General features: G+C 39.5%; 2 protein-coding genes across 2 annotated transcripts; one reads left to right on the top strand and one right to left on the bottom strand.

Moving 5' to 3' along the window:
- Window positions 1-10234: 10234 nt before the first annotated feature.
- Window positions 10235-12322, bottom strand: LOC149011771 (uncharacterized). Its single transcript, XM_089162758.1, has 8 exons — window positions 11964-12322; window positions 11545-11811; window positions 11290-11393; window positions 11123-11239; window positions 10953-11029; window positions 10755-10830; window positions 10455-10653; window positions 10235-10337 (listed from the first exon to the last, which is right to left on the bottom strand). The coding sequence occupies exons 1-8, from the start codon at window positions 12320-12322 to the stop codon at window positions 10235-10237; spliced, it is 1302 nt and encodes a 433-aa protein (XP_089018884.1).
- Window positions 12323-18714: 6392 nt separating this feature from the next.
- LOC149011770 (sodium/calcium exchanger NCL2-like) lies at window positions 18715-22057 on the top strand. Its single transcript, XM_089163051.1, has 7 exons — window positions 18715-19323; window positions 19418-19636; window positions 20082-20263; window positions 20590-20735; window positions 20822-21086; window positions 21165-21446; window positions 21703-22057. Exons 1-7 carry the CDS (start codon window positions 18903-18905, stop codon window positions 21958-21960), a joined length of 1773 nt encoding a protein of 590 aa, XP_089019177.1. The 5' UTR covers window positions 18715-18902; the 3' UTR covers window positions 21961-22057.
- The last annotated feature ends 834 nt before the right edge of the window (window positions 22058-22891 follow it).

Below are 22891 nucleotides of genomic sequence, written 5' to 3'. Positions count from 1 at the left end.
ATATAGCATTTTACTTTGCTTTGAAATCATGCCATTTATGTTGTTATGGATTAATTGCCTTACTGAGTTTCTTCAAAACTCATTCCTTTTTGTACAATGTTTTGTTAGATTATTCTACAGGTACTGACTACTATGATGGACAGTACAATGAAGTGCAAGCCGATGAAGCGTACTACACGCAAGGTGTTGGCGACAATCAAGATTACTCTGATGATCCCTCAGGCGATCAAGTTGCGTACTACGATTAGGGGCAACGTGGTGTTGGAGCATCTCCGTTGGATTGACGAAGTCCACTATCTTGAAGATGTCATCTATAGGATAAAAGACTCTTAAGTTTAGTTATTTTCTTATTTCTATTGTTTCAGTTGTTATTCCTTTTAGACTTACATACTACTTTCCGTTGTATCTGTGGAGTGAGTTTCCGCCTCACTCTACTTCTTTTGATATCTATGGATATCTCCTATCATTTTTCCGCACTCTGATTATATTATTTATTCATTTCTTGATTTAAATCTTTGTTTATAATATTTAAACCTTGATTATTTCCTGTTTAAGATTATGTTATTGTATATGTGAGAGGATGATTTCCTCGATACTTGATCTTCGGGGCTGTGGATCACACACTCGGGTATGCCAGGTAGGGTACTTCAGAGGTCGCACCACCTTGGGCTAGAGGTCTGTTCACTCGGATGGACCACTTTGAGCAGGGGCAAGTAGAGATGAGGGGCCAGATAGCAGAGTGCCTTGATATGCTCTGCCAGATGAGACTAGCACCACCACCTCCACCACAGTAGTAGATAGACTTAGACTTTGATCCATTTTGATTCAGTACTGACTTTAGGGTTTAGATATGTTTATTGTAGTTTTTATTCAGCACATGTTCATTTCCTATCATTTTGTAAAGCGTAGAGTACGCTCCAAATTATGTAAAGCTTTATCTCATTAATGAAGTACAATTATGTTTGTTGCATTTATATTATTGTCTCTTATGCACTTTCTTGATAATTAACATGTGAGAAGATGTTTCAGTTGTCTTATAGTAAGTTATGCAAAAGAGAATTCACTTACTTTCTTAGTTTGTTTCTAATGAAAGATGTTCTATTACTCACTCTAGTTCTTTTGAGTCACTTCTGGATCTATGACTCAGATTGCTCATCTAACACTTGTATCAAATATTATTGACTTCGTAAAACCACGGCTCTGATACCACTCTGTCACACCCCACCCGCCGGTATCGGTTACCCGCCCGAAAACCCGTGGGGGTGATCCGTCATAGGATCCACAGTTTTAGTCTATCAACAATATTAAATACAAATAAAGATAATCAAGAGCAAAAATGTTCAATAAATGAATTAAAGGAATTACAGGAGTCCAAATACTCCAATAACAATAATAAAAGGAAAGAATAATAAATAAAACGAATACGAGTTCAGCGGAAGTAAACAAAAGAGTTATATCAATTTCTTTCCAATTTCCTTTTCTAAGGCTATAAACTTAGACTCAAGTTTATTAAGGTGAGGAGTCCTCCAGTTCTTCTCCATTTGCTGATCAAACTTTCTAACCACCTTCCGTCTCTGACCATCAATAGGTGCGATAAGCGCACTCCATGCACCCGCAGGAGCTCCCGCACAGGCTATCTCCATTTCCCACTAACGGTGCCACATCCTCTTCATACGGGATGGTTCCTTCATAGGAAACCAGTCCATCTTCCTGTACAATTCCTTCTTCTGTGCAGGCTAATAAACATATACAAAATAAAGGAGTGAGTTCTAAAGAACTCATTAAGAAACAATCATAATTTCCATCAATTATCCAACAATGCCAAAATGCACAAATAATATGAATGAATGCAAAGTATGAATGATACTATGATTTCTAACTATGCAGGTCTCCAACAGTTGACATGCTTTAAGATATACACCAGCTCTCCTCTAGGGAAGTCTAGTCACACTGATCCGGCAAGGACTGGTTACCTCTGTAGGGATCCTGGGCAAAAAGGGAAAGTCCACACCTGACTCTCAAACCATGACTGGGGTTAAGTCAACACTCTCTCACCACGACCATTGGTAATGAGTACTGGCGCATGTCGGGGTTTCTAATCCAATGCAAGGTCATACTGGTTACATGTCTACATGAAGTCCAGATACATCCCCTATGGCACCAACCAACTCGGTTATGTATCCTTCGCAACCTAGGAGAGAGAATCCTCACGGACTGGCTACCGTTGTTGGACTCCACTCCTTAACCCTATGGTCATCCACATATTATTGGGGCGGATGCTCTCATGACTCCTCACGACACCCGGTCCGTTCCTTGGATGTCCATGAGCCCAATCCTAACATATGCAACCCTACCATTTACATGACTAAACGTGGACCAACGTCACATCACTGTCATCACGGGTCACTCGGTTTCAATCCCCTTACCGAAAGGGTAGTAGCATTTGGGTACCTAGCCATGCAATTCTAGACTCTACCTAATAATGTCATCAAAAAGTCATGACAGTGCTGGAGACATCAGCAGGCATGTGTCCCATTCCACAGCCTTCTGATATCCCAAACTAAGATATCCTAAAAGAATACCTCTTCCATCAGAACCATATACTAACCATCATCAATACATAACATTCATAATAAACAAAGTATATATGTAAACAAGACAAACAGCAGTAATATAACAAGATTAATATATAAGACATGAATACAACAGCATATATAAAGAAATACTAATTCTAACAGACACTGGACTAGCATGTTCAAGTCTATTCAAAAGATAGGATTGATTGTCCTTACCTGCATATAAATAAACTGTCCGTAAAAAGAGATTCGTTAACTATTACAAGTCTTTCTTTTCAAACAGAGTATACCTAAACACAGTGTTACAATATTATATAAGTTAATTGAATCAAAGTGAATCATAACCAAAAGTCATTTGGTCACTATTTACCAGCCGGTCGCTCGAGCCGGTCGCTTAAGTTGAGCGACCGCCACTAGTGACCGCCCCAAAAACAGAGAGTTTCAATCCGAAACTCAGGCTTCTGATCACCCGTTTTCAATCTAGATTTCGAGTGATCATGGCCTAAGTCTCAAATCTAATACTCCCAAAGCCAATGGGTGAAGGAATTCCTAGCAATTACCATCATTGGGTTACTCAGAACTCTCCCCTTGACTAGATTATCCTTCTCACGAAAGCAAGGTTTTGTTTTCGGATAAATCACCTCAAATAGATTGGAAAGAGAGTCACAATGATCAAAGAGGGTAACCACCATGATGATGGGATGGGTTAACACTAAAATAGCAGTCAAAGAGGATAAAGAATAAAGGGTGAATTCATTACCTCACTTTAGAAAGCCGAAAAAAGGGAAGGACTGATCTCCAGATCACTGCCAGCACTTCAGACCCACTTTCGAAACTTCCCCGCAGCCGTCTAACCTCCAAAATTAGCAACCACGAATAAAATATTCGTTACTTGGACGAGGGTTACCTTTTATAGAAGTCAAGGGGCAAAATAGGGCAAGAACTCCGAAAACAGACCGGGCGGTCGCTCCAAGCGGTCGCTTGGTTTGATCGACCGCCACTAGCAACCGCCCCCATGTATTTTGCCATACAAGGGTGCTTTTGCTAGGGGGTTGATATCCAAGTACAACCTAGCCCTAAAGAAGAGATGGGGGGGGGATCTTACCTTCATTCCGGACATCACCGAACAACACTTGTCTTCCAGAAGACCAACTACCAAGTAAGGCAGGTTCTTCAGACAAAGGATCCAGATCCATGGGTTCAGGGTATGGATCATGGACTTCTATCTGGACACTCCACAAATTTACCCGACTAGACCTTCGGGTTCTCAGACCTGAAATACGGATCTCGGGTTAGAAATACGGGGGTTGTTACAACCACCGTCGTCATCATCATTGTCACACCCCACCCGTCAGTCTCGATTACCCGCCCGACAACCCGTGGGTGCGATCCGTCACAAGATCCAAGGTTTTAGTCTGTCATCAATATTTAAGACAAATAAAGATAATCAAGAGCAAAGAATATTCAATAACTGAATTAAATGAATTACAGGAGTCCAAAATACTCCAATATCAAAGGAAAGAAATAAAGAATAAAGAATAAAACAAAAATGAGGGCAGCGGAATAATTCAAAAGTGTTTATATCAGTTTCTTTCCAGTTTGCTTTTCTAAGTCAATGAACTTAGACTCAAGTTTAATAAGGTGAGGGGTCCTCCAATTCTTCTCCAGTCTCTGTGCGAACTACCTGACACCCTTTCGCCTCTGACCATCAACCGGTGCGATAAGCGCACTCCATGCACCCGCAGGATCTCCCGCACATGCTATTTCCATCTCCCACTGGCGGTGCCACATCTTCTTCATACGGGATGGTTCCTTCATAGGAAACCAGCCCATCTTCAGATATAATTCCTTCTTCTGTGCAGGCTATAAACATACAAAGAATAAAGGAATGAGTTTTAAAGAACTCAGTAAGAAACAATCATAAGTCTCATCCATCATCCAATAATGCCATGATACAAAAGTAATATGAATGAATGCAAAATATGAATAATACTATGATTTCTAACCATGCAAGTCTCTAACAGTTGACATGCTTTAAGATAAACACCAGCCCTCCTCTGGGTAAGTCTCATCACTCTGATCCGGCAAGGACTGGTTACCTTTGTAGGGATCCAGGGAAAAAGGGAAAGTCCACACCTGGCTCACAAACCATGGTTCGGGGTTAAGTCAACACTCTCTCACCACGACCATTGGTAATGAGTACTGGCGCATGTCGGGGTTTCTAATCCAATGCAAGGTCATAATGGTCACATGTCTACATGAAGTCTAGATACATCCCTTATGGCACCAACCAACTCGGTTCAGTATCCTTCGCAACCTAGGAGTAAGAATCCTCACGGACTGGCTACCTCTGTTGAACTCCACTCCTTAACCCTATGGTCATCCACATATTATTGGGACAGATGCTCTCATGATTCCTCACGACACCCGGTCCGGTCCTTGGACATCCATGCGCCCAACCCTAACATATGCAACCCTACATTTTATATGACTAACAGTGGACCACCAAGTCACATCACTGTTGTCACATCCTCCCAGCCGGTACCCTAACTGGCATACCCGAGAGTGTGATCCACAGCCCAAAAGATCAAGTTTAGGAACGATCATATCCATTTAGCACAATAACATAATCAAAAGCAAGAACAAATCATAATGTTCAAGTAATTTATAATAAAAGTCAAGAAAGGATCTCAGAAGGATCACTAAGAATATCAGAGTGCGAATTAACAAGATACCAAATCAAAAGACATCTGTAGAGTATAGCGGAAATATACTCCACAACATATGCGGAAGGTAGATCGAAATCTAAGTAAACCTCTAAGCTAATACATGTAAGGTAAAAGATAAGTCTAGAAGAAACAAGAGAAATCTAATCCACATCTTCAGTCTGCTCTTCTTCATCTTCAGTCTTCATCTTCTTCACCTTGCCTTTCCTTATATGGACCGTCATCATATTTCAAACCTGTAGAGAAGTCTAACAAAATATATGGTACAAAAGGAGTGAGTTTCGAAAGAAACCCAGTAAGGCAGTTAAATCCATAATAACATAAATGGCAGGATTACAAAACAATCATATATGCAATGTGGTATGAGACAAACAATGAATGTATGAATCTAACTCTACATATGCTGGTCTCTATTGGCAGACATGCTTTAAGTCATAGCACCGTACTTCTTTAGGAAGGTCTCAATCACTCATCATCAGTTGGTAATGGGTCCGGCATCCCTCGGGACATTCCATGGCTGGGGGTATAGGTCACCACTCTCTCACATCACCATTGGTCTAAGTACCGGCGCATGTCAGGGTAAAGCCTAGCCAAATGCAAGTCTTCTACTTAGTTACATCAAGTCAGATCCAGATACGTCCATTCCTCGTCCCCGACGATCCTTTCCGGTATCCTTCACACTAGAGTCCTCATAGTCCCCGACTACGGACTCATCAACCCTACTGGTTATCCACATATGGTAAACGGGAAGCTCTCACGTCCCCTCACGGGTTGGTTACCGGTCTTGAGCGCCCGTGAGCCCAAGTCTATCCATATGCAACCCTACCAATAAATGGCCCCCACAATGTGATTCCTGTCCTCTCACGGGTTGGTTACCGGTCTTGAGCGCCCATGAATCCCCATTGCTACCACGGGTCGTTCGGTCTCAATACCCCTCCGATTAGGGTCTGACATAACGGGACATCCTAGCCAAACACTACTAGACAGTCCTAAATATGTCATCCAACGGTTTAGGAAGGTGTCCGAGAGGGCATCTCCGGAAACATCCCATAATATTCCCGTAGTTGTCCAAGGACAGAAGTGTCAAAAGGACACCTCTCCTTCCCGAACCATACTTAATCAATCACAATCACAAATCAATCATATCATACACATTTACAATATATAGAAAATATACCATAATAAGATCCATCTCATATACAGTTAACAAATAAAGACATTCATAAACTAAAGAAAGCAAGTAAATAAAGCTACTGTAATTAAAGTAAGTGCAGCAGTAATATATTCATAAAAGAATGTAATTATGGTAACAAATCCAAAAGATTCTAATATAGAAACTAAAATCACACAATCTATGCTATTATAGAAGTAACCATCCTTACCTTATATAACTTGAAGAGAATCTCCAAGGATCAAGGAGAATCTTCCCAAACTTGGCAAGAAGGTCCTAAACAAGTATATATATCATATTAGGAAAGAAACCTAGAAGGTAAGATATCAAAACATCCAAAACAGACCACATATGAGGTTACTGTCCTCATTGGTCGGTTGGATTGGTCTACTGTCTCAGTCGACCAATGAGTCGACCAATAGAGACAGTGGCCTTCAAAATCAGAGTTTTTAGAATATAGAACCAAATTTGGTGGTTCAAAAGGGTACCAAACAAGGGGGAAACTACTATGAAAGTATCCTAGTATATAGAGGACTTCAAAACACTAATCAAATCAAGTCTTCAAGTTACAAATTAGGAAACAAAAGTTACCATAATTAGATCAATCATGGTTCTTGAAGAATTCATAGTAACAATCATGGACAAGAACGATAGAATGATGGATCATTGATCGTGATAAAGAAATCATGAAAAGCATGCATAGATCTTCAAGAAAAATAGATCTAAGACTGAAGAACATGAATCTAAATAAGGAAACAAAACTTACCATAAATGTATTAGTCATGGTTCTTGGAGAAAGCATGGTATGATCAAGAAGAATGAACTAGAGATTGATAGGTTACAACTCTTGTAAAGAAAACACAGCGATTGACTACTAATATGATCAATAAAACAGATCTAAGAAGATCAGAATTTGAATCAAAAGATGAACAAAGACAAGATCATGATTTAGATCATGATTCCTTTAAAAGGTTGCAATGATCATGGTTAAGATCATCGCATTAGCCATTAATCCTTAGGAAGATCATGAGGGATGAGTAGAGAGATGTTTGCAACAGAGAATGCAGCATCTTCTCTACTGTCTCAGCCCAAAAAGGAAAGAAAAACAGAGATGGAGAAGAAGAAGAGAGTGTAGACATACCTTTGATGCAAGAGGAAGAAGATTACTTGAGTTCTTGCGAGGGATCAACCAAGGATGCAAGGAAATTGATTAGAATGGAGTTCTAACTCGTTCCAGAGGCTTAGGAGGCGAGAGGGAGACGAACTAATCCCGAGATTGGACTTAAATAGAGCAAGAAAGACCTAAATCTGGAAAACAGATCTCATTGGTCGATTGGATTGGTCTCTTTGGACCAGTCGACCAATCGATCGACCAATGGAGACAGCAAGGTACAGATTGCACTGTTTTGGTCATAACTTCTTCGTTTGAAGTCCGATTGATCCGAAATTCGAAAGGGAACTTCACACAAATATAATAAGACTATCTAGCATAATTTGACATCATCCATGGTCCAAAAATCAGTACTTTATAAATTAGGAACATGAGTTTCTAAATTGGAAACAACATGGTTCTCATAGCAAACTCACTATGGATTCAAGGGAAGAATTAGAGAGAACAAGGCTTCTCTCTAATGGAATATCAAGAACATATCAGAGGCAAGAATAACTAAATAGAAAATCAAAAGAATACTAATCCTAGAATGAGAGGAATCAAAAATAGAAACTTACTAGAATGCTTATATCAATGGTCAACATAGAAGGCTAAAATGGCTAGAAAGAAAGGGGAATTGATTCAAGGAGATGAAACACATTGGAACAATAGTAAAGGCTAAGATCAAACATGTTAAACATTAATGAGAAAAGAAGCTACAGTAGAATGATCATGCTGTCCAAAACTCAATCAAAATCAATGAAGAATTGAGGAGATTCACCATGTGGTTTCAAGGAATGGATAGACTGATTGGGGGCTCACTCTAAGACATAAAGAGATTAGAGAATAGGTAGTTATAGAAGTGTAACACCTTCTCACAATCAAAACATCAAGATAGAACAGTAAGAAGAAGAAAAGAGAGAAGAAGGAGACAGAACACTGAAATCAAGGTCCAACTTCAAGATGTAACATTAAACTAACATTTCTTCACCCAAAATAGATAGGGTGTCCTGGCTAGGTTTGGGCTGGATTTCACAACTGTCATCACGGGTCACTCGGTTTCAATCCCCCTACCTAAAGGGTAGTAGCATGTGGGGTATCTAGCCATGCAATCTAGACTCATCGTAATAATGTCATCAATTAATCATGATAGTGCTGAAGGCATCAGCAGGCGTGTGTCCCATTCCACAGCCTTCTGATATCCCTAGCCAAGATATCCCAAAAGGAACACCTCAACTATTAGAACCATATACCAATTACCATCATCATATAACATTCACAATTCACCAGGTAATTATGAAATCAAGGCAAACAGCAGTAGTATATCAGAATTAAATACAACTACAGCAGCATATAATAATAGAAATTAAGACTAACAACTATCAGATTAACATGTTCAAGTATATGTAGATAGATAAGATAGATTGTCCTTACTTGCATATAATTGGAATGTCCGTAAAATGGAATCCAGTAACTATTAGAAGACTTTTCTTTCAAACAGTAAACACCTAAACACAGGGTTATTAGAATATATAAGTCACATGAATCAATTTGAATCAGAACCAAAATCCATTTGGTCACTATTTACCAGCCGGTCGCTTAGGTTGAGCGACCGCCACTAGTGACCGCCCCAAAAACAGTGAGTTTCAATCCGAAACTCAGGCTTCTGATTACTCAATTTCAATCCGGATTTTGAGTAATCTTGACCTAAGTCTCGAATCAAACACTCCCTAAGCCAAAAGGGTGAGGGAAAACTAACCATTACCATCAATAGATTACCCATAACCCTCCCTTTGACTGGATTAACCATCTCACGGAAATAGGGTTTCTTTTACGGTTATTCCATCTCAAGTAGATTAAAAAGAGAGTTAAAATATCCAAGGGGGTAATCACAAAGACGAGGGAAAAAGGGTAATACTAATTTAACGGACAAAGAGAGTAAAGAACGAAGGGTTAATTCAATACCTCACGCCAGAGAGTCAGAGAAGGAAAGGAACTGATCTTCCAAGTCACTGTCAGTACTCCAGAGACTCTTTCGGATCTTCCCCGTAGCCATCTAACCTTCCAAATAAGCAACCACGAATAAAGTATTCGTTAATTAGACGGAGGTTGCCTTTTATAGAAGTCAGGGGGCAAAATAGGGCAAAATCCCCGAAAACAGACCGGGCAGTAGCTTGGGCCGGTCGCTCCGCCCCCATGTAATTTTCCATACAAGGGTGCTTTTACTAGGGGGTTGATGCCCAAGGCCAACCTAGCCCTAAATAAGAGATGAGGGAGATCTTACCTTCACTCCGGACATCTCTGAACAACACCTGACTTCCAGAATTCCAAGTTCCAACCAAGGCAGGCTCTTCAGATAAAGGATCCAGATCCATGGGTCCTGGGTATGGATCATGGGCTTCAATCTGGATACTCCACAAGTTCACCCGACTAGACCTTCGGGTTCTCGGAGTTGAAATACGGGTCTCGGGTTAGAAATATGGGGGGTGTTACAATCATCCCTCCAAGTATGACTAGGACTGGGAGCAAGGGTGTCATCTGGATCATCCTCCTACGTGCTAGGCTACACCATCCAATCCTCATCCTCCATGGCAGCAACCGCCTGATGTACCTACCCCTCTCGAGATGCCATGTACTCATCTACATCAACTCCTGTAGCTTGAGCAATGACTGGGTCTGGCCTACCTCCAGGATGGTCTAACACTGGCTCGCCCCTGTCCAACAACCAATCAATGAGTGGAGGTTGGTCATCTGCAGTGAGCTCGAAGATATCATTGAGCTGGATGTCCCTGTCTGTCTCAGTGTTAGCCTATACACGGGTATTCTCTAACTTCAGCCTCATGTTGTAGTGACAATACACGAGGTCATTCAGGCGTTGACTTCCCAACCTATTCCTCCTCTGGGAGTGAATCATCCCAAATGTACTCCAATTCCTCTCACACCCAGAGGCAGAGCAAGTCTGGGAGAGGATCCTCACTGCCACTTTCCAGAGGTTCTCTGCATCGCCCCCATACTGAACCCACCACTCAACTGCATTATCACAAATAAATTAAGTTAATACTTTAATGCTTAACAAAAATCCTACTTATATAATTATATACTTATATTTAAAATGTAATCATGCCTCTAACCTGGATCATAATTTTGTCGGTTTTGAGCAGAAGCAACTGAACCAAAGGTCTCCAGTGCATCCCTATAGTATTTTATCTGCAATAATTTGTATTGATGGTTAGCTAAATTCTTTCACAAATAAAAAGCAAGTTCTAAGTTCTAACTTCCATATGGCAACTTGATTGGACCATTGGGTTTGGCTCTAACTTCGCAATAACCTCCATAACGACACCGAGCAGGTTTGACCGCAACCCCAAATTTTCAGTGTACTGATATTTTGGATTGAGATAATAGGCTGCATAATTCACAAACTCACAGTCAAAGAATTAATATTTTCTACAAGTTACAAATTAATAATTATAAGTAGTAACCCACACTAATTACTTACCTGCCCTATGCATCGGATGCATTAGATGAGCGGTCCATCTAGCATCAATAATGTTCAAGTACGTAACGCAACCTCTGGGGTTAGCTCTTTGGATTGCTACTTTCATTCGCTCCAGGGCTGCATATATGTGCAGCATAGTGGGCTCCCTAAGGGAGGATCAACCATACGTAAGACCTTTATTATAGGATCTAAGGTCTCCAGCACAATTCTCACATTCCTCAAAAACTCATTAGATGAGATTGTCGTCTGTGCGGTGCGCCCACTACTAGTACTGAATTATCACAAACACATTAAGTTAGTAATAAATACTACATACTATATATTTATATTTCATAGTATAAATGTATAAGAAGTTAACAACTTGTTAAATCAAATAGTAGAGACTAGAGATTAAAAATAAAAAATAAAAAAAAAAACCTTACTTTGATCCAACCCATGAGAACAACTCCTCTGATGAAAACGTGGATCTCAAGCCCGCCTTCCATTCCTGAATACTACTGAGGGCGACGAAATTCGTGGCGAATCTCGTAGGACCAGGTCGCACTAGCTCACCACCGCATGCTTGCCTCATCATATGCAGAGCAATAATATGATTGTAGATGAAATTTGTTACCTGCCTGGCCCTCTCCACTATGCTCTGGATAATATTGATCTTGCGATGTCCTTTAACATGAGGTCGATACAATGAGCTGCGCAGGGTGTCCAATATAGGTTATATCTAGCTGTATTCATTAGTACCTCACCGGCTTTCTTGAAGTTGGAGCCATTGTCAGTGACAATTTGCACCACATTCTCCTTCCCAACTTTATCAATCACATCCTACAAAAGTCCAATAATATACCTGTGGTCTTTTGTATGCCTACTAGCATCCACAGATTTTAAAAACACAGTCTTTCGATCACAATACACCATAAAATTAATGATAGACTTTCTTGTCGAACCGGTCCATCCATCACACATAATGGTGCATCCATATGTCTCCCAAAATATTCTCAAACTACTGATGTACTCCTGAAGCTCCTCCTTCTCCTCAGCCAGGAAGGTGGTCAACACCTCGTTAGGGGTAGGACCACGATATCGAGGACCTGCCTTTGCAATTGTGTCAACCATATTACTGTAATAAGGACCTTGTGCTGTATGTGCTAGAATCGAACTGTAGTACATCCACTTTGACACTGCCTTCTTTACTTTATTCGCCATCCCTTTCCATGCACCTGTGATCTTGGGCTGCTTGGCCCCCTTATTTCTGAAAATATCAAGATCCTGCTCTAGGATAGGATCCGACCTCTGTGGATAGTCACGTGGACGTGATCCCCGTACATCAGATGTAGAAGGGACCCTCTGACTCTGTGATCAGCTGAACATACCACGTATACCACCCCTGTCCCTAGATCCAGATGCTCCAGCCCCTGATCCAAATTCTCCAGCCCCTACAGGCCTAGAGGTACCAACTCTTGTAAATCTAGCTCTGGCCCTCTCCTCCTCCTTGTGAAATCCAGCCCTATCCTAACCCTAACCTTGACCTGAAAACCATGTTGTTTATAGGTCCGATGACCCGGAGTAAAGGAAGAAGTCAACTGTGGGCCATCTCAGTGGAAGATATGAAGTATGAATCTGAACCCATGGATGTTGATGTTGGTGTTCCAATCTTGGAAGTCTGTGCAGAACTAGAAAGGAAACTGCACCTGACTGAGATGAGATTAGTTGAAAGACTTGGAGTATTATATGACTTGGTTCGAAGGCATTTCTACACCCTAGGTATGTCACTTGATGTGTGTGTAAAAGCCCTTTAGGTTTGGTGTCCAATTGATCCTTCAATTCCCTATTTGAACCTTGCTGACCTGATTGGTCGACTGGGCCAGTCGACCAAGCATTTGACCAATAGTGTGTTAAATCCGAGAAACTCCAATTTTAGGGTTTTTCACTCTCTATTTAAACACACTTCGTGTTTCTTAGTATCATCTGCCTCCAAAACACTCTGAGAACGTGGGAAGACTTGTTTGAAACTCTCTTCGGTGATTTCGAAGAATTCTCTGCAAGATCTGTGATCTATCAATTCAAGGTTAGTAAAATTTTCGATGTCATGATTTATTCTTCAATCTTGTTCTTGTTTGAGATTGGGAAGAAGATGCTGCATTCTTGCAACCATCTCTTCCATGATCTCATTCTTTTCTTTAGGGTTTATGATCAGCATAGAGATCTCAACCCTAATTCTTGTAAGATCCTTTGAAACCCTAGTTCTTCTTATGGATCTAATTTCTTAGCCGACCGAATCTAATTTTCATGACATACTTGTAATTATTCTGATTACCTTTTCTTGGATGAGATCTAAACCATCTCTTCCATGATCTCATTCTTTTCTTTAGGGTTTATGATCAGCATAAAGATCTCAACCCTAATTCTTGTAAGATCCTTTGAAACCCTAGTTCTTCTTATGGATCTAATTTCTTAGCCGACCAAATCTAATTTTCATGACATACTTGTAATTATTCTAATTACCTTTTCTTGGATGAGATCTAAATCATCCCTAGTCTTTTCTGTGATTTTCATAGTATATTTTTCATCGAATTCTAGGGTTTTCTCCCAATTGGGGAAACCATAATTTTAAATTGAAGGTAGTGTTTTTAATCATTATTAGTGCCCAATCTTTACTCCCTTAGTGTTAGAATACTATCCTAAAGTTTTCCTCCAAGTTTCGTGAAGTTCTGAACCCTGTAGATTGAGTTTCGGATCAATTTTCTCGAATTTGCTTCGTACTGACTCTGTTGGTCAACGGATTGGTCGACTGGGTCAGTAGACCAATCGATCGACCAATGCAGTCAGAAGCTCTGTTTTTAGCTCTGTTTGATTCGTTTGCTCTCTAATCTTTTAGGCTTCTTTCCTAATGTTGTATCTATGATTGTTAGGGGTTTAATTGCTAAGTTTGGAACCTCTCTCTTTAATCTTTGGATTATCTACAACGATAATTAAGGTAAGGACAATTATTTCATAATAACATAGATCGCGTATACTTTGGTTTCTAATTTAAGAAACTCTGAGTTTAACTACTGTTATTGTATTTTATACTTATGATGTACTACTGTAAGTACAGTAGCACTTCACTTATGTTTTCTTTTTCATCATTCAAGCTTATATGAAATGCTTATTACTACATATTGTTTAATGATTGGATTATGCTTTTACATTCTCTTTTGTATGATGAGGTGTTGTTTTTGTATGTCATGACTGATCTGAGAATGTGTTTGATTAAGTATGGTTTGGGATTGAGAGGTGTCCTTTTGACACTTCTGTCCTTGGACATCAACAGAAATAGTATGGGATATTTCTGGGGTTGCCCATTGACACCTTCCTGGACCATTGGTTGTCATACCTAGGACTGTCTAGAAGTGTTTGGCTAGGATGTCCCCGTTATATCAGACCCGATTCGGAAGGGTATTGAGACCGAACGACCCGTGGTAGCAATGGGGATTTATGGGCACTCAAGACCGGTAACCAACCCGTAGAGGACAGGAATCACATTGTGGGGGCCATTTACTGGGAGGGTTGCATATGGCTAGACTTGGGCTCATGGGCACTCAATACCGGTAACCAACCCATGAGGGGACATGAGAACTTTCCGTTTACCATATGTGGATAACCAATAGGGTTGATGAGTCCATAGTCAGGGACTATGAGGACTCTAGTGTGAAGGATACCGGAAAGGATCCCAAGAGGGGAGGAATGGACGTATCTGGAACTGAGTTGATGTGACTGAGTAGATGACTTGCATTGGGCTAGGTGATGTGAGAGAGCGGTAACCTAAACCCCAGCCATGGAATGTCCCGAGTGATGCCGGAGCCGAGTGACTGAGACCTACCCAAAGAAGTACGGTGCTATGACTTAAAGCATGTCTGCAAATAGAGACCAGCATACATAGAGTTTAGATGCATACATAGATTATCTATTTCATATTGCATTGCATCTTGTTATGTTCTGCTGTATGTTATTTATGTTGTTATGAGTTAACTTGCCTTGCTAAGTTCATTCGAACTCACTCCTTTTTGTGCAATCTTTTTGTTAGATTATTCTACAGGTATTGACTATTATGAAGGATAATACGATGAAGCGTACTACACGCAAGGTACTAGCAACAATGAAGATCACACTGATGATCCCTTGAGCGATCAAGTTGCGTACTACGTTTAGACATAACGTAGAATTGGAACATCTGTATTGGATTGATGAAGTCCACTATTTTGAAGATGTCATCTATAGAATAGAAAACTCGTAGTTTAGTTTGACTTTATTTTCCTTACTTTCCTTTAGAAATAGTTGTAATTCTTTTTAGACTTACGTGGTACATTCCGCCATAACTGTGGAGTGAGATTCGGCCTCACTCTACTTTTTTATGTGCCTACATTTGGTATCATTTTTCGCACTCTGATTATACTAATATTCATTTCCTGATTTAGATCTTTTGTTTATAATATTAAAAAATTGATTATTTTTTGTTCATGATTATGTTATTGCATATGTGGGAGGATGATTTCCTCGATACTTGATTTTCGGGGCTGTGGATCACACACCCAGGTATACCAGTTAGGGTACTGGCTGGGGGGATGTGACAGGCCTAAAGGTACCAACTCCTGTAAATCTAGCTCTGGCCCTCTCCTCCTCCTGGTACTGCATCGCTCTACTCTCAGCCATCGCCCGTCTAATGTCCCTCTCCTCCTGCTCTCTCAAATCAACCTCCTAATCAGAATTTGAATCAACTCTGTAAAATGATGGTGCTCGCACCGTCTCATCCAATGCATCATTTACCCTTCTCCTCTCATGTTTCTTCTTCCCCTTGTCTTTCTCCATCTCTCTAACTGCCTTCACGATATCCATATTCGCCTCAGTGCAAGTGGTCACATCCTTTGAACTACCAGTGATGTGAGCCTTAAACCTACATATGCCACCTGAGTTCAACTCCTTACCACAGAAGTTGCATTTTGTTTTACTTTTGTTGCCATCAATTGCAACACAATACTACCATGCAGGATCAGCCCTCCCCCTCCCTGCAAGCCCCGCTCCCTGTGTCTGTCCCTGTCCCTGGCCCTATGAACCTGCTCCTCTCCTAGTGCTAGACATGATAACTGTTACAACAAAAATGATTTCATAAACAATTAAACAATACCAATATAATATTTTAAACAATATTTAAATTTTTTTCAACAAAAGAAAAGGTTACCATATCAAAACCGACAATGAAACCACACGAGAAGCACTTGAAAATAATTATATAGGTATTCTATAATTTTCTCTAATTTTCAAAATCATTTCCCTTATTTATTCCTAAAATTTTTTTTCTCTTTTTTCATAATTATTTATATTTTATATTCATATTTTAATAAATTTTAAAAAATCAAATAATTATTTATTGGGTCGAAAAATATTCCGACTCAGTGAGTTTGTAGATCGACCCATGGAGATCCACATATATTTTTTCAATCACGATACAACACATATATTAAGCAAAAGGCAAGCATTTAAAATGTAGAAAAATATAATTTTTGGGTCCCGAAAATAAATAAATAAATTACTTAGCGAAAGAAAATTCCCGACTCCATGAGTTTGTAAATCGCCTACTTGTATTCAACATATATTAATTTAATATCCATCCAACAACATTATGGCATGCATTTAAAAAAAAAATTTCATACCCATCCAACAACATTATAGCATGCATTTAAAAAAAAAAAAGTTTAGAGAAGAACAGTTTACCTCTTAGATGAAAAACACCCAGATCGGTGTGAAATTTCACTTGATCGTCTTAAATAATGCTATATCCGTCAAGAATTAAGTGAGTATTGCGGTTTTATGTCGAAGATCGGACGAAAATATGGCCAAAACACCTAGAACTAGGTGAGAGAAGCTCTGAATGGTTTGGGTGAGGAGAGAGAAAATCAGATAAATCAAATGATAATTCCCAAAAAATCCCAGCGAACCCCCTTATATCACCGAAATTCTCACCAATTTCGGTAATTATTGCGGAACTTGTGATATATAGCCAGTTGGGCTAGAAATCGTCGAGATATCGCCAATATATGAGGGATATCGTTTCGGGTATCGTTTCGCCCGGGCGAAATCACCTCATTTCGAATTTCGGCTTAAGTTCCATGCTCTAAACCTTCAATTTAAATTTCCAACAAATGGAGGCTACTGCCCCAGCCGGTGGAAGTGCTTCTACTGCTTGGTTGAACTCCGCAAATGAGTATAACATCCCTTCGCCGCGCGGAGCAACGGTGGATTATTGGAAGCAATGTTGCAGGAATCGAAATCTATACTTCAAGAGTAGAAGAGGGATGATTTGTTAGAACAGAGACCTGGACCAGATGGATTGATTCCAGTCACCGACGTCGCGATTTTTTGACAGATTACCTGTGAGGCAGCTCCAGCCCTCAAACATTTGCCAGTCAATAGGATGATTCTAGCTCTGTCCTTTGCTCTCCTAGTGAGCCCTCTTTCTGCTCTTTGGATTTTTTTGTTCTTTCTTTTGCACCTTCTTCCCCTTTTCAGTTCACAATCATTCGCCTCGGTTAACGTGCAGGGTATCTGCGATTACTCGCTCTTTCGAATTGTAATACTGAAACGAGCTCCATTAATTCTATAGAAACATAGCTTCCTTAATTCTATATTCCAATCCTTCTGGAATGGAATTTAGCTTCCTAATATTGAAACCAAAAATCTATTTTGAAGACTCTGTTCTTAAATGTTCAAAATCAGTTACTTTTAATATTGTATACATGTCTACTGCCGCTCATACACATTGCCTGTTTCAATATGTTTACTGTTTCAAACTTCATTGCCCTTTGTTCCAAAACATCGCGTTCTGCTTTCTGTTTCAGGATTTCAGATTCAACTCCTTTTTCTTCATATGCTTCCCAGTACCGGTGGGTAATATGTGGGTCGGGCTTGTGTGAATGGGAGATTGGCGGGCATTCTGAAAAGGTCATGCAGAGAGGGTGGACCGAGATGCAGAGGTTGGGTCGGCCTGGGTTGTTGGTGAAGGAACACAGGAGGAGAGGAGATGGTAACCAGTGCTTTTTGGGCAGTTTACAATACCAGCTAAGAAGGAAAGCTGTATTTCCTGGGGAATCAAGAAAAGAAGTTAAGGGTAAGCGATTTTGGGTAATATTGGGAATGATTGTAATTGCCCTAATTCATTTTCGAACCAATTGGATTGTCGAGCTGTGCGTGGCTGTCTTCATGTAATTCATGTAATTTGTCTTTTTCTCCTTAATTAAATATTAATAGCAATGACTCCTTTGATTAATTAGTCTTAGTAGTTTAAACTTTAGTATATAATGCATCATTACAGGTAGTCAGCTTAATAATTGGTGTACTTCCCATTTCTTTTTTGTTAAACTTTATGCTGCACAGATTCAAGAAGTAGTTCAACATAACAAGGAATTGGAAAAACTAATATATCACACATTAAAATATTTAAATTTAAAAATACAGATCTCATTTAAGATTGAAGAATAAAATTTGCAGACTTTGACTAGGTATTATATATTGATTTGTATTGGGGGAACCTTGGTGCAACTGTTATATTGCGCTAATCCCAACCTGTCGGTTGTGGGTTTCAATAAGACATCCTCTTTTATCTCCAGATCTCAACTTCCGGGAGTTTTAGGATTTGTTGGTTCTTCTTAAAGAAACACCAAACAGTAATAGTTCTGTTTGCCTCCTCTCTGTGACATAAGTCCCTGATTCATAGCATAAGAGGAGCTGCTGCTGCTGAAATTGGAGGAAGATGGCAAAAGCCAAAATGTTCTGTTATGTTGTTGCCTGTCTTATTTTACTAGTAGCACTGTTTGTACAAGAGGGACAAAGCCGTGCTCTTGTACTTAACTTTACTTCCTTCTCAGATGACCAACTAGTTTCTGATGGCATTGATGATCATCAATCCCATCCATCTCCTCTCCTACTTATGAGGAACCTTTACAATCATTCTGATGATGAACCATGTGACAGATTATTCAGCTTCCTTCCCTGCACGGATACTGTTGAAACAGGCTTGTTCCTTGTTGCACTCTATGGATACATGCTCTTCATAGGTGAGAATCATGTCACTAGTGGCAGAGAATTGCTGTACAAGATCATTGGCAATGACTGGTATGGTTCTAGCCTCTTCCACATTTTTGGTGTTCTACCTGAGGCCACTGTCATTCTATGTAAGTACTCTTCTTGTAGTTTAACTTAATTTGTCCAACAATATGAATAGTATGATGATCATGAAGAAGAAGGTTTTTTTTTAATGGTTAACAGTCTCTGGGCTTTTTAAGGATAAAGAGGAGGCTCAGGAACGAGTATTCACCGGAGTGGGCTTGCTGGCTGGTTCAACAATCACCCTTTTGACTTTAATATGGGGAACTTGCATTCTTGTGGCCAGAAATGATAAAACTTCCTGTTCTACTTCTATTGAGTCAGAGGTTTCATCTTCTCAAGACACACAGATTAGAAGACCGATCAGATCCTTTTTGACAAGTATGTTTCCTCTCCCTCCAGTCTTTTGAACCAATAATGATCATGGAAAGGGTGAGCTTAAAATATCGTTGTACCTTTGGATTACATCTGGTCAACATGATTGTTTTTCGAAATTTCATCTTTCTACTAAACTTTTCCTTAAAAGCAAGGTTTAAAGCATTGATATCAAGTATCATATCATTCAGGTGAACTTAGGAGACATATCATCTTGTATCGAGTATTGTATCTTACTGGCCAATGTATTTTAATGCAACCCAATAGAGACATGTTGATATTTATTGTATCGGATGTATCCAATATGGGTATGTATCAGCTAGTACGTTATTGTATCGTGGGATACTTTAAACCTTGCTTACAAGATGAATGGTTAAAACCTAGTAGTCGGATCCAATAATCTTTTTTTACCAATGAATAAATAAATAATTGACAAATTTCTGTTCTGCAGGATCTGGTGTTACTACTGATAGGGAAACAAGTAAACTAGCGGCTATCATGGTTCTATCTATGGTCCCGTTTATTATTGTGCAACTACCTGAAATTTTCAAGCCTATTTGCTCTGGAGATACTGTGATATTGGTTGCTCTTATTACCTGCATTCTATTCCTCCTTTCCTACTTCATCTATCAGGTATCAAGTATTCCAATCCTTTTTAGAAAGTTTTAGCACAATTGGTGTTTTACAAGTTCTGCTGTAATACTATGCTTAAGGGAGCAACCTTTCATCACACCATCACCTATCTATCAAATATCTCCAATTCTGGTTGATATTTTGTGCACATCATTGTCAGTGGACCAAATTTCAAATGAATCTAATTTATATGTGCAAATTACAACATATTTCCCTGAAAACTGCATAAATCAAGAGGAGTTTTTGGGTATTGACATGGTCACAAGGGTGTGTCCATATGCTTATTTGTTATATACACCACATTTCCATTTTGAATTTTGTCACAGGAAATCACACCCTGGATTCAAATGAGGAAACTAGAATATGTGAAGCAGATATATCTACTGAGAGATATTTTGACACATATGCAAAACAATGCCGTAGGAAACCTCCTCACCAGAAATGGTGCACCTAATGTGTCTGCTATAAGACGGTAAGCATGTTATTCAGTATGGCACTCTTTGCCATATTTGAAATTTCATACTACATTGTTCGATCAATTTTTTCTCTTAAGTACAGGTTAATTCGGGCTATCGACCAAGACAATGACAAGGCAATATCAATCAATGAATTTCAAGAAGTGCTTAAAGGACTTAATGTTGGAGATGTGGACACTAAGAAATCAATAGAGAAACTAATTCGGGAATTTGATGCAGATGGTGATCATATGATTGATGAAAAAGAGTTCATAAATGGACTTGAAAAAATGATGGAAGTTGCTAGGAATATGGTTGCAGACAAGTACTCAGCCCCAGAAGATCTTGAAGATGACAAAGCTTACCAGGTGATTAGACACAAAATCAATGTTTGCTACATCCTCTTCAACTTCAACGTAATTATGAGATCCTCTGAATGACTGCAGGAAGTTTGGCATGAAGTTGAAAATGATGAGTTACTGGATAAAAACAAAACATGGACTTTGATGAAAGCTGTATTACAATTGTTATTTGGAATGATCATCTTAGCTGTGCTTTCAGAGCCTCTTGTCGACGCAGTTCAAGGCTTCTCAACTGCTGCAAATATCCCTCCTTTTTTCGTTGCATTTGTAGTGGTCCCTTTGGCTACTAACTCAAGAGAAGCACTATATGCAATTAGCACTGCTAGCCGCAAGATTCCAAGAACTTGTTCTTTAACATTTTCTGAGGTAAGCTTCTTCAAATTCACTTACAATAGGAAGGTCATCTTCTATCTATCATGGCTAGAACAAGTTATGTGGTTCCCTTAAACAATCTTATCAACAGAACAGCGTTTAATTCATGTTCACATATATAGGATACAATGTGTAGTTCAGTTATTTTCTTGATCTCCATTACTTATTTTGTTTCAATTTTGTTTCCTTAGCTGATAATTAAAAGGAGTCTGTCATCAGTGTGTAGCTAATTTTGGAGTTGCTTGTGCAGATTTACGGTGATATCTTCATGAACAATCTCATAGGCTTATCTGTATTTCTAACAATCATTTATGCTCGGGGCTTGACATGGAACTTCTCTGCCGAAGTGCTAGTTGTGTTCATCGTTTGCACGGTGATGGGTCTTCTTGCGAGTTTTCGTCACACCTTCCCCCTTTGGACATGTTTGGTGGCATATCTTCTCTACCCTTTCTCTTTAGTACTGGTTTATGTCTTGAATTATAAGTTGAGCTGGTCTCAAAATGTATAGGGAAGTTCTCTACCCCTTTTTCTGTTTATGAAACTTACTTGCCACATGTACCCCTTTTTCGTAACAACCTTCAATAAAGAACAATTTCTTGTATCAATCTCCAGGCATGACTAATTCATCATAGTTGTAATAAAGGCCCTTGCCCACCCCTTTTTTTTTGCATATTTGTTGATGCAATCGATGATCGGGAAGAAATTCTGTGTTAGGTGGAATATCCTTTCTCATGATATCACCTTTCAGTTAAAGTCAATGCATGGACTCTGAAATTACAATTTTGCTACTATCATGTGCAATTAATGCGCATGACGGTCAAGCCAATCGGATGGCTGGCTTCATCCTTCCATTAAAATAAGATAAAACAACTTTTAATGCTTGGTTTTTGCTGACGGTTCAGTCCAATGACAAACCAGCGATCCGAGTTGGGCGGTTTGAGTGATATTGGGTAAGTGAAGTATTGGTATTTCATACCAAATGGTTAATACGTTTTAAACAAAATACGTATATACTATTAGATTTTTCTTTTCAAAATGTCTTGAAAACAACCCAAAACCCATGGCTTTCACCCCGCCCAACTCATTTTACGATTTGGAGGTCTGATCTGAAAATCTGGAGAAGAAGAAAAACAGCAACCCTTGCTCATCTTGAGAACGAACTCTAAACACGAATGTTGATCGCATCTTGGAGAAGCTCGAGAAGATCTGTCTGTCATTGGAAGGAGAAGAAGCAGAGGAGAAGACTAGTTGAACTCGTGTTTCATTTCAAAATCAAAAGCCCCAACTCTTGTTCTAGGTCAACCTCGAATCCTCTTGTTCTAGGCGATATCCTTCAAATTCAGGTATCCATCATCTCTCCCAATCTCTTTTGTCTATGCTTTTACATTTGATAGGATTCATACGGAAGTGCAATTCTTCGAAGGTGTGGTTTTGTGCCT

This window comes from Hakea prostrata, chromosome 7 (genome assembly GCF_041222555.1).
Source record: "Hakea prostrata isolate BN-2017 chromosome 7, UWA_Hpros_2, whole genome shotgun sequence".
Taxonomy (NCBI): domain Eukaryota; kingdom Viridiplantae; phylum Streptophyta; class Magnoliopsida; order Proteales; family Proteaceae; genus Hakea; species Hakea prostrata.
The sequence above is the reverse complement of the archived record's forward strand: the minus strand, read 5'-3'. Positions and strand labels throughout refer to the sequence as shown.

What these genes read in the sequence shown, in the direction of transcription:
- LOC149011770 (XM_089163051.1), top strand. Translation starts at nt 18,903, where the DNA reads ATGGCAAAAGCCAAAATGTTCTGTTATGTTGTTGCCTGTCTTATTTTA. An exon ending in TGAGGCCACTGTCATTCTAT is followed by an intron (nt 19,324 to 19,417) that starts GTAAGTACTCTT and finishes AATGGTTAACAG; the next exon opens with TCTCTGGGCTTTTTAAGGAT. An exon ending in AAGATGACAAAGCTTACCAG is followed by an intron (nt 21,087 to 21,164) that starts GTGATTAGACAC and finishes GAATGACTGCAG; the next exon opens with GAAGTTTGGCATGAAGTTGA.
- LOC149011771 (XM_089162758.1), bottom strand. Translation starts at nt 12,322, where the DNA reads ATGGCGAATAAAGTAAAGAAGGCAGTGTCAAAGTGGATGTACTACAGT. An exon ending in TTCTCATGGGTTGGATCAAA is followed by an intron (nt 11,394 to 11,544) that starts GTAAGGTTTTTT and finishes GTGATAATTCAG; the next exon opens with TACTAGTAGTGGGCGCACCG. An exon ending in TCCTATAATAAAGGTCTTAC is followed by an intron (nt 11,240 to 11,289) that starts GTATGGTTGATC and finishes ACATATATGCAG; the next exon opens with CCCTGGAGCGAATGAAAGTA.